We start from the raw sequence: 12,479 nt of genomic DNA on the forward strand, positions 1-12,479 counted from the left end.
TACCAAGGTTATTTCAAATAAATATTGCCTATTTTATTTTTTAGAAAAATACTGAGGTTGTAATATTGCCTCTTACGAAACCACTTTATAATGTCTCTGTAATTTGTATTTCTGATGTATAAATAATCAATGTATGTAAGAAAGCTACTACTAATATTTTACACTACTCAATCTCTGGAAGATTCACGCCATTATTTTATGTTAATTTTACCTATCAAGTTTCTGTCAAGTTGTTCTATTATCCCAACCAACCTCACTAAAGTTAACTTAGTTCTTACGCGTCAAAAATAATTTTACGTTAATTCCAGACAGCAATACTATTTACAGTTTCATAGTAGATTTGATGATAATTAATAATTGCACTTTTCTAATCCCCTAAAAGTGTAGCTTTCTAGCTTCTTATAAAAAAGTTGGTAAACGTGGCGAAGCCCTAGGTGTAACTGGAACCATGCATTTGTTTAAGGCATTGTATCACCAAGTCTGCAAGGCATATACCTGCTGTGAATGCAGAATATTCTAAATTAAAAACAATTGAATCCGCGTGTAATTTTGTTTGTCATCGAAATTTTTAACGGAAATAGTACAAGCAAAACACGAGTGATGAATGATGATACAAGTTAATTAATTAATGGTGAGTTTTGGAATTTGGATTATGCATATGGTTTAGTTTGTCTTGTAAGTTAAGAACGGCAGTCAACAGGTTGCTTACGGTTAGCTATGATAGGGATGGAAAATTTGTACAAACTTATCTTGATTTGCTTTGTTCTGTTTATGAATTTTCGTCCAATTCGACACACAGTTTCGACATTGGTGTAACCTGAGCCAAGACAAAACATAGCTGGGTTCAACACTTCTCTCTGTTGCTATTGGCCTTCAAGTTTCAGAACCAAATTTCCGGAATGCCGATCACCACAGTCCACATATATAAGTAGAAAAGTTGTTTCAATCCCCTTATTTTACTATAAACTGCAACTCCTCCTGGGATCCTACTAATATATAATTTGGTTTTGGATATCCGTAATTTTCCAATAGTAATATTCTGCTTCGATAGAGCTGATGCTGGCAACATAATTCTTTTCTTTCATTCTTTTAAACATATTATCATTAAGCCAAACAACTTGGTGGGCATGCATATATCTTGGAAATCAACACATTATACAAGGAATAAAATTAATGTACATAAAATCAAACCCAATGAATCACTTGACGGCCGGATGACAAGACTTTGGATTACCTAGAGATCATGTGTTCGAGCTTAATTAACAAAGAACCTTATGACTTATTTGACCCATTTGGCTGTGCTTAATTAACAAAGTACCTTGTGCATACATACTTGAACAACAACACATAACCCACTTCCACTGCAGGGGTAATCCCAAGCCTATATACATCCATAACATTCTTATAAATGATCTGTTATTCCACATTCTTTTACAACATGAACATACTTCTTGATTGCTGAATTTCTCCTCTACAGTGATGACAATATATCTTTTATGATAAATTAATTATAAACACCTCCATATAATAAACATCTTGGCTTCCAAAATATTCAAGTTCGTCCCACCTTTACTTAATATGTGTTCTAAAGCTCATATGTCATTCCCACTTTGAGCATTCGCTCGTGAGGAATGTCAAATACTTTGTCACTTTGTCTCACGTTTTTCTTCAAGAAATTGTAAGCATAATCTATCAAAACCCTCTTCCCAATACCAGCTCCTTTTCCTGCAATCACTTCACCCTCACCAATCAAGTGAACAGCACCAGCACACAATGCTCTATCCACCAATTCGATCTCTCTCTCCAGTACTGCCTCTTTTTGCTCTTCTTCTTGAACCAATCTTACATCCTTTTCACCTTCGTTCTCTCTTCTAATTGGCGCATCAATAAATTCTACGTTCCCTTCACTAACCTCCGCATGATTGGTGATTGTTTGCGATAGCCAATAATCTTCTCTTATGAACTCTTTCAATTTTTCGACTAATATTCTCTCAAACGGTTCTTCCTCATAGCGAACATCTCTGTACCCATATCTTGCGACACAACGAAACACATTAAGCTCATTTACTTCTATTCTACGGAAAAGAAACCGTTCTTCTGGTGCAACCTTGCTAATTGGTAATGATTTGATAGAGACGAAAACAAGGACTGAGTGCAATGCAGGCACATTTGCCACATAATGCTTGAAAATTGGTGGGATCCCATGAACAAGCTCTGAGTGAAACATGGCAAGTCCAGGAATTCGACAGAAATTTGTATCAGCAGCTATCTCCTTTACCCTTTCAGGAGAAATCTTGTGTTCAAGCTCATAATAGTACTTCCTTCTATACACATTGTTCCAAACACACATTATTATCATAAGAAGAGCAGAAAAGGCTAGTGGTAAGAATCCTCCTTGGTCAAATTTGTAAAGGACAGAACTCAAATAAATCAACTCCACGGAGCAAATGATAAGAACATAAGATATAACAACAAGTATGTTAGATTTCCATATCATTATCATGACAAGAACCAACAAGCTTGATGTCAGTACCATTACAAACACCACCGCAATTCCTGTACAAAGTAATTAACAAACTTATCATCAACTAATTGATTTGTTTTAAAATAAATACATATACATGTGTGTTTAGATTGTATGAAATTAAACGGGCAGTTGAAACACCATATAGAAGTGTGGGATTACCGTAGGCATTGTTGATCTTTGCCGTTGTCCTAAAACCAAGAGTAACTCCAACACAAGCCAGCAGAAGTAGATAATTAACTTCTGGAATATAAACTTGTCCTTTATATTTGGTGGATGTATGCACGATTTTCACCGGAGGGAAACATCCCAGGGCAAGGGATTGCTGAATTATAGAGAAAGTCCCCGAAATCATAGATTGACTTCCTATTATTGATGACAATAGTGCCACCACAAACATAGGCCAATACAAATGACCTGCATTGTTTTACCATTTGGATCAATAATTATAATTAATTTGTATTTAAAGAGAAAAATTTAAAATAAAAATTGAAATTGCATATGTTTTATTTACCCGGTGTTGACTGTAGAAGGTATCGCCTACAAGATCAGGGTGCTTGCGAAGGAAGGAGGCTTGTCCAATATATGCTAAAATTTGAGGATAAATCAAACAACACATGCTTATTTGTATAGACCGAATGTGAAATGACCGACATCGGCAAACATTGCTTCGGCTCCTTATATATATATATATATATATATATTATATATATATATATATATAGCAAAATGAATAAAATAAATTCATTAACAATATAAGCAAAAAGAAATGAATACCTGTTGTGACAAGGATAATGCTACCAAGGGAAATCCAACCCTGTTTCTTGTTTCTTCTAAAATAATCTACAATGTATACTGGATTGAGAGCTTTAATCACCATTGGATCAAATTTGAAGAAGTTATAGACACCGATGCCACCAATGAGTGCGAACCAAATACAAAGTATTGGAGAAAAGCTATAGCCTACTTTGTCAGTTCCAAATCTTTGAACAGCGAATAGGCAAACCAAGATGGCCACTGATACCCCAACAATTCGATCTAAATACGAAAAATTGGATAGATAGCATTTGTTTATTAGTTCATTGTTATTCACTAACACATCAAAATCTTCTGGAATAGAGATCTGAAATTTATCATCATTTGGACAAACTGATACGTAAACTTAATTAATGCATCAAATCCCTGATCAAGTATTCACAATATATTTGTATTATTCACTAACAAATCAAAATTTTCTGCAGCATCATATGGTCAAACTGAATCCAAAGTAATTACCATGATATTGCATTTTAATATTATATTACTCCCTCCGTTTTTTCTTAAGTGGCGTTTTGGGGGTATAATTTTTTTTCTAAATAAGTGTCGCTTGTCTTGTCTCAGTTGTCTGATATCTCTATTCTCTCATTTTTACATGGCCCACATCTCTTCTCTTTCTCTTTCTTTGCTATGCGTGTCTGCCTCAATCTTCTCTCTCCACTTTTTTGTATGCCCACGCCTCCTCTCTCTTTTTGTTTACATTAAAAAAATCAGTACATAAAAAATTGTGCAATTAGCTAAAACGTCACTTATTTGGAAACGGAGGGAGTATTTTTTATAACATTATAAGAGACGAGATCTTATGATACATACCCATCTAATAACTCAAACAATTGGGTTGGGTAATGGGCTTTTTGTGAACTTAGGTAGAACTCTCCTTAGAAAACCGGTTTGCCAAGGGAGGGCGCCCAAGCCCTTTACAACCCATATGCCCTCCATTTTTTCTTTCTAATGTGGGATCCTAATATTCTCCCATGCTTTGAGACTCAACGTCCACGTTGGCCCACTCTGGACAGCCTCACTCTGAGTGGCCTACTCTCCCGTTGGCCCACTCTATACGACTTCACTCTGGGTGGCCTACTCTCTTAGGTCGCCCCTAATTCTGAAACATTGTTGGCCCACTCTGGACGGCTTCACTTTGAGTGGCTTACTCTTAGAGGTCACCCTACTCTGGACGGCTTCACTCTGAGTGGCCTACTCTTAGAGGTCGCCCCATCCTAGGTAGCCCTTTCCCAAGCCACCCCTTCCGAAAGGACATGAGCTCGAGCGGGGTTTGGCTCTGATACCATTTGATAGATACCCATCTAACAACTCAAGCAATTGGGCTGGATAATGGGTCTTTTGTAGGCTTAAGTAGAGCTCTCCTTGGAAAACCAATTTTCCAAGGGAGCCCAAGCCCTTTATAACTCACATACTCACCCTTTTGCCTTCCAATGTGTGGTATCCTAACATCTTATAATTTAAAATCATATATAGTTTATTCATTATTATATATATTTAACCGGAGTCATATCATAGCAAGGGTTTAATTAATCAAACTATAAAAACACAAACTTGGATTTTTCCCCAGAATTCAATTTAAATACGGCTTGAAGCAATATATATATTTTAGTGGTTCCTTTTAACTTTTCTGGTTCCTAGAAGGGAAAGATTCCAAATTAACGTGCGTGATTTGGGATGTCAAAATATGTGTCGGTTTAAGCCACGAGATTCAACAAAATTGTCTATAGTAATTTATATAACATAGTCAAATTAAAAGTAAGAAAATATGATTATAATTAAAGCAAGAGGTACCTTCTGTCATTGCAGGTGTAGCTACCTTGATGCCTTCCATTGCTGATAAAACTGCCGTTTAATCAAAGATCAAATTCGTCAAGTCAAAAGTCAGACATATGATGAAAGAATAAGATAACAAAGTCGGACCACTATTAGTTAACAATAAGAAAAAAACAGTGAGAAAATTAATTAACCTGAAATAGAAGGAGTAAGGACACCATCGCCAATGACCATGGAAGTACCAAGCATGGTGGTGATCAGTAGAAAGAACTTGGCAAATTGACTGTTCTCAAGCATATATTTCAGTCTTGAAGCCCTCATTAGACGTTTGCTAGGCCTAGGTGACTCAACCTGAAAGTTTGACACATCAAAATCCTCACCTTGTTCACTTGGTGTTAACCCGACCTTCGCATATCGACATAAGAGTGAGTATAGAGCAAACGTCCCTCCTGAAAAAAACATTCATTTACGTGTCTATTATTAAGCCAATTTCTTAAATTCTCATCCTTCATCATCACAAAACGTTTAATAGCAATCTGAATTCATTCATTATTTAAAAGTGTTATATTAAATCCAATACTTAAATCATTTTCTTTTTTTTTGAAATCAGATACTATTAAAATATAATATAATTTAAATCTTATCGAATAAATTTGTACTAAAACTGTAAACTATGTATAGAAACACATAGATGTTGGAATCTATAAATAATTCATAATCATAAAATACTAAAATATAAATTAATTATATCAAAATTTAATTATTTAATTAATATACATCAATATATTTTATTTTATTTTACCATGATATATACTACTCTTCTTAAATGTTGTAATAGTTAGAAATTGTTTTAATTAAAAAAAAAAAAAATGAACATAACTTACCTTCACCGTTATCGTTGGCCTGTAAGACAATGAATGCATATTTGATTAGCGGGATCAAGGTGAAAGTATAGAAAATCAAAGCATCCTATATCACACCATTAATTACACTTTCATTTGCATTTTAAAGGGGTATAAACGATATTTGATAATAATATTATATTTATATATAGAATTTATGAAAATGATTTTTAATATATATATGTATATGTTGTCTATCGGAATTAAGCAAAGACCTTAATGTTGGTGGCATGGGCATGATGACTAGAAACCTTGCGGGATTCAATGTCCAAGGAATCAGATCTTAAATTTTGCCATGAAAGTTTCCTTGCTGTGAGTTCTTGAGAAGCTATCTCCTGCTTCTCATCTTTGCCGTCGTTTACTGTATCGCCAGACATTTCAAAAACCTTATTAGAAATACAAATGAAGCAGGACTAGTACTGATTGATTACAAGATGCCAGGCGAGGTGGAATCCTGGATATTGCTGCTGCTATTTAAATGCAAAGAAAGGAGGATAGTATGACCTGGGTATATAAATATAATATGTCCCATAATATTACTATTAATTTCATAAGTGTGTGGATTTCACATCTCAAGAAAGGAGCTTTTTTTTTTTTTTTTTTTTGGAAATATAATCTTATTTATGTCATAAATAAAAGTAAGAATTTTTTTTAAGTAAGTACGAACAGAAGTTGACATGAGTTTAATAGGTAAGTCATCAAATAGATAACAAAGACGTAGATATGAAGTCAGCTATTTTTATAAATGGTTTCATTAGAAAAAGTAAGTAATAATTCTTACCGAAAGTAGATTTATTTGATTTTTTAAAGCAGGTTACCAAATATTCCAAAAAGTAAGTAACAACCACATAAAGATAAAATACAATATTTTTTACCGAAAGTTTCCATTTATTAATTAGTTGGTACTGATGCACAATATTACAAAAATTAAAGCCATCGTCTTATATCTCTCCATGCTTCATCCATGATGAAAATTAGTTCATTTTATTTGCTAATAAAGGTGTTAGGGATTAGGTGTTAATGGATTTGGATTTGGATTAGGACTAGGATTAGGATTAGGATTATACACAATATATAACTAACATTAGCACACACACACAGCTGCAGTTTCTGTGGTAGAGCCATAAAATCAAGGTTGTATCACATATGTCCAGATTATTTTACACATATATAAATATTAATTGCCCATTTGAATTTTTAGAAATTAAATACTCTTCAACGTTTTGAGGCTATTGGTGCAGTAATTTTATCTTATATTAATTATTAACACGTTAATTTTACATAGCGTTTTTAATATTTTAAATAATTGATTTTATGATATAGATAAAATCATTTATTATATTCAATACAGTATTTTTAATGTTAGATTATATATTACTATTAATCAAATTTAATGAAGTATTCGCTAATCAAATAAATTATAAATTCAAAATATTAATTGATGGTATTATTATTTTAAACATATAAATTAACGAATAAATACATTATTTTTAAAATATTTTACAATATCTACAAAAAAAAATATATATATATATTTATAGTATTAATTTTAAATTATTATTAATCATATTGATTATTATTAATCAAATATAAATAATCAATAATATCTTCTTTGTTATTCAAGTTTATGCGTTAAACTATTCTTATTCAAGTAGAACTAGTATCACAAATATATATTCTTATCTTAGATCTGGCGTGATGACAAATTTGAAGATAGCTGCAGCTTACCATGGGAAAAGTCCACCTGCAAATGAATGGAGTTACATTTATCAAACAGCTTAGGCCTTGGACTGAGATAAACTGTCAGCTAAAACATTTCTCTCAGAACAACCTTATAACAAAAATAAAATAAAGAAATCATTACTAGAATAGATGAGTGCAACAACATATAACTAGAAAGTGGGCTCAATTTTATCTGAGGAACATGACAGTGTAATACAAACTCTTAATCAGTGTTGCACACCTTCACTCCACATAATACATCACCGACTTCTTCCAAACTGCACAAAACTTGCACCATCCATGGAGAAAACTTGGTGCATAAATTAGAGAATGACTATCATCAAAAATAATCTGACCAACTGTAATCTTTCCCATGCCCTACAGGTTGCGCTACCTGGTCATAATAAAAAACTAAGTGCATATACAATAATACAACATTCCAATCCCAGTCATAACCAATAAATGGTTTAAGTTTTTGAACTTTTTCGAATTCTATCAAAAATTGGATTTTCTACCAATTCTTTAGCAGAAGGCCGTCGAACAGGATCTGGTTCCATCATGACCTGAAAAATTATCAGAATAAATCAGTGATATTATTGCTAGTTCTTCGACACCTTTTTTGTTTTAAACATTACAAGAAGCTGAAATGAAACCACAACCTGACAAATTAAGGGTAAATATAGATAAGCCTATGTCCTGCATTTTGATGAAACAGATCTCAGGTAAATATTATTGCTACATGGCATTTATGTATAGCCAATGCAAACAAGGTACTTCTCATTTCAAATCACCAAAAAAAAAAAGATTGAGAACCATAGTACTTGAAATGTTTATCATTTGAAAGATATACTGGGTGATTTGAACATACAACATTTTAGTTTACTTTTCATGATATATACATGTATCAAAATATAGGTCTTGAATAATCACATTGCAAGATTCAGAACAATAGAACAAGCACACACACAACAAAATAGAGGGAGAGAAAGAGAGCGTTTGGCTATGAGAAAACACTTCCCCTGGTGTTTTGTACTATATTCACCCTAGTAATTACTCCCCAAAGATACTCTAAACACAACATAAGAGATTGACAAGCAAAAGCATAGGTAATAATCAGTACCTTGAGTAAATTCTGAAATTGCAAGGAATGACCTGGAAGCAGAGGCAGCTTTCCGTCCCTAAGATTAGAAAACTGGGGTCCAGCTTCTTGCAAAGGTGACCCTCTGATTAGTTCATAAACAGAAGCCCCTAAGGAGAAGATATCAACCTTGTCAAGATGATCATATTTCTCATTCAGGATTTCCTGTGGCATATAGCGTGCATCACCCTCTTCAATTGGCAGGCTATTATCAAGACGAGTTGCACATCCAAAATCACCTAGCTTGTAAACACCATTCTTGACATAAATATTATCTGGTTTTACATCTAGGTGAGCTATTCCTCTCTCATGTATAAACTGCAATGCCTTTGCAATCTGTACAAGTTTTGACATCAGAAATAACATTGTAATAATGGAAACAAAATTTTGCCAAGTTAAAAAATCATCAAATATAAAGTGTTAAGTTGCACTTTGAATAATCATGAACACCAACTGTCAGTTATTTGACATTGATTAGTAGAAATAAATAAAATAAGATTAAATCTTGCTTCCCATTACAGTTGGGTTTACTTTGTGTTGGGAAATACAAAAAATGAAATGAAATGACAATGAAGCGATATCTTTTGATGAGGTGGACATATGCAAACAACAGCATGATATGCAAAATGATAAATATATAAAATTCAAATAAATAAACCATTTACTTAAATTTCATTAAACTGGATCTTACACAAAATCTCAATCTTATACTACTATTTATCACAAATATTCTTTTGCACTATCAATAAAGTAATAACTTTATGCTACTGATTATGTTACACATCTCAATTCTTAGCTAAAGTAAAACGAAGTTTCAAAAGTTAAGTTTGCAAAAATAATGCTCTGAAGATGGATAACCTGATGCAAGGCTTTCAATACTTCTCCCTCTGTAAATAACTGTGAAGCTTTATCAATGGACAAGCTGTGATCACACAGCTCCATCTGAATGTACAGTTGCTCATTTTCAAACCAAGCTGAATAGTACCCAACAATGTTTTCATGAGACCCTACAAAGCAATATGTTAAATCATTCAAGAAAATAGCTCTATTTCTAATATAAGCACAATTACAAAGACAAGCTCACAAACCTAAAGCTGCCATAGCTTGAACTTCCATCAAAGCTTTCCTCCTGTAAATTGCAAACATTATTGCATAAGTAAGTTGCCTGAAGAATGATAAAAATAGCAAAAGCATGAACTTACCTGTCCCTATCCTGTTGCAGCTGTCTTGTGCTATGCTTTACAGCATAAAAACACCCATCAATTCTCTTCAACACTTTGAAAACACGACTAAAGTGTCCGGCACCAATTTGCTGAATAAGGAAGGCAAATTACTCTACCAAGTATCAAAAAGCACCAGGAGCTTAAATATTTAATTTATGACCAAAAGTTTTCAGGACTTCAGATAGATACCTCAATCTCATGAAAATCTGTGTGATAACGTGAAAGGCCATTGCCTCCAATAATTGCGGGGAAGAAACCTGGAAATTGAAGTATTGTGTAATTACAACTGTAAAATGATGAATCTAGGAACTTTCTCACAGTGCCATCTGCCTCCCGAGGGGAAAGCAAAAAATGTGAAACAGACAACCCAGAAACATCTTGCAGCAAAAACACTATTATGGAAACCAACTAAAATGGTACCTGCACATTTTGCTCTTTGATTTCCAAAAGGATCTATGTCCATTTCCGAAGCATCCTTTTGATATGGGTTCTTAATGCAAGGAGGGGGCATGACCCGACAGCGTAAAGCAACAGCAGATTGTGAAACATAATTCTGAGTTTTCTGTGTTCCAATTACCGCTGTTTTATCAACCTTAATTTCATCTATTCCAAAACTATCTTTTGCAAGGTCCACTATATCTTGGTAGCCAGATGAAGGACTGAGGGGATTTACTAAGAAACCATCTGAAATGAATAGAATAGTTGAAAAAGAGGGTTCAAACAAATACAAGCATTAAAAAAAAATTGAACTTGAGAAATGTGATTATTGGATGCTAATTTTGGTTAAGCGTTTTTATGTGATAGGAGGAACAGAAAGATGGAATGGCCATAATTTTATAAAATTTTGAAGGGACCAAATATATCAAGGTAAAGGACCAGACAACAAAGGACATATAAAAACCACTGTAAATAGAAAAAGTTTTGCATTATATCCCATACCTCAAATACAAGATATTGATTCTGTAACCAATTTCCCAGAACTATGCATTCAGATCAACCATCAATTTCCATAATTCCTTTTATTCAATAAATTGCAATCATTTGTTGTCAAGTAAATAGAGCACGAATCAGTAATCCTTTATCCAGAAACAGGACCAGAGGTGATCATTTGGTAAACTCAGGCTAATTCTATTTATTGCCAGTAAGAATTTGGCTCAAGCTATTCAAAGTTTGACATACCATTCCAAATGCTTCAAACCCTATTAAATAAAAGGGGCCCTCCACATTATATAACTCAATTGTCAGGCATCCTTTTTTTTTTTTTTTCCTAGCTGTTTTATTCATATTTATTTGTTGTAACACATCAAAGTTTAATTTTTTTATTTCACTATATTCAAGAACTAGTAGAAGCAAACATGAGAACCAAAAATCTAGTCACAATAGCCAATCTTACCCTGTCGATACCTCTTGCTTTTGGTAGTATTTAGCTTCTCAGGTGATTTAGGGCAAGGAATATTTTCCTGCTAAACAAAAGAAGCAAATTTTAATAACTTTTAACCTTACATAAATCAAGTTCTGCATACTAGTACAAATATTCCGCTTACCTTGTTGCAATCGAAACTGTTCAACATGTTCTGATTGTCCGGGGTGATATAATCAGGTGTACTGAAAAACCATAACATAAAAAGAATAACTTCAGATGTTGCAAACATAATCTAAATTCAATCGCAAACAACTAAAAAATTGGATTATATTGACTTAATCATCAATTTCTCGTAAATTATTGAAATTTTCATTTCTTTCTTTAAAGGAAAAAGGTAAAAACTAATTTACCAGAAGAAATCTTGGGTAAGAATGGTCTCTTTATCGTCGACATACGCATCGACATCGACACTGAGAGCGGAGTTCTCGTCCACAGGTTCTAGATGGTTTTGGAAGCGATTAGAGGGATTGGACGACGAGATAGAGGAAGAAGATTGGTGCTGGAGAGAAGAAACTCCTAGCTGACCTTGCAAATGCCTCGCTAGTGTTCCCTTCATTTTGTTCGTATCTCTCTTCTCATTGCTACTCCACGGTTTTAGGGTTTTGGTTTTCCTCTTCATCACTCTACCAGTCCCCCTCTCTCTTCCTCGCTTTCTCTCTCTCTCTCTCTCTCTGTTTCTTGTATGTGCTTGCATATAAAAATAAATTTAAATACAATTTTGAAAATGAAATGATTCAATTTGCGCGGGTCAGTAATCTTGCCAAACAAGAATGGGAGGGAACAAGGACTACAGTGTAATCCTAAAGATTTGATCCTCACCGTACAAGATTTGACAAATTTTGATCTGACCTATTAAAGCGATTGTGACGTGGCATATTACACTATATTGGAACGTTGCGTAGTATGTAAGCTCTACCACCCACTTCTTAGTGGGAAATAAAATATTGATTTTAAG

General features: G+C 33.6%; 2 protein-coding genes across 4 annotated transcripts; both read right to left on the minus strand.

Annotated features, from left to right (window-relative positions):
* Positions 1 to 1,131: 1,131 nt before the first annotated feature.
* On the minus strand, positions 1,132 to 6,446 carry LOC116117209 (potassium transporter 5-like). Its single transcript, XM_031403245.1, is given in 9 exon segments — positions 1,132 to 2,556; positions 2,687 to 2,941; positions 3,050 to 3,160; positions 3,163 to 3,201; positions 3,302 to 3,562; positions 5,135 to 5,185; positions 5,311 to 5,565; positions 6,001 to 6,085; positions 6,234 to 6,446. Coding segments are annotated over 9 exon segments (2,190 nt in total). The 5' UTR covers positions 6,396 to 6,446; the 3' UTR covers positions 1,132 to 1,585.
* A 1,234-nt stretch (positions 6,447 to 7,680) lies between these two features.
* Positions 7,681 to 12,182, minus strand: LOC116117001 (wee1-like protein kinase). Of its 3 annotated transcripts, XR_004125910.1 has the most exons (11): positions 11,875 to 12,182; positions 11,646 to 11,706; positions 11,495 to 11,564; positions 10,522 to 10,785; positions 10,291 to 10,358; positions 10,081 to 10,190; positions 9,967 to 10,007; positions 9,737 to 9,885; positions 8,861 to 9,214; positions 7,982 to 8,303; positions 7,681 to 7,762 (listed from the first exon to the last, which is right to left on the minus strand). XR_004125910.1 is itself a non-coding variant. In XM_031403049.1 (10 exons), the coding sequence occupies exons 1-10, from the start codon at positions 12,141 to 12,143 to the stop codon at positions 8,208 to 8,210; spliced, it is 1,479 nt and encodes a 492-aa protein (XP_031258909.1). In that variant the 5' UTR covers positions 12,144 to 12,182; the 3' UTR covers positions 7,880 to 8,207. The 3 variants fall into 3 exon arrangements, 2 of the variants coding, with proteins under 2 accessions (XP_031258909.1, XP_031258899.1); XM_031403049.1 differs by lacking the exon at positions 7,681 to 7,762 and having other exon boundaries at positions 7,880 to 8,303; positions 11,495 to 11,561; XM_031403039.1 differs by lacking the exon at positions 7,681 to 7,762 and having other exon boundaries at positions 7,880 to 8,303.
* Between the last annotated feature and the right edge of the window lie 297 nt (positions 12,183 to 12,479).

This window comes from Pistacia vera, unplaced genomic scaffold (assembly GCF_008641045.1).
Source record: "Pistacia vera cultivar Batoury unplaced genomic scaffold, PisVer_v2 Contig123, whole genome shotgun sequence".
NCBI lineage: Eukaryota > Viridiplantae > Streptophyta > Magnoliopsida > Sapindales > Anacardiaceae > Pistacia > Pistacia vera.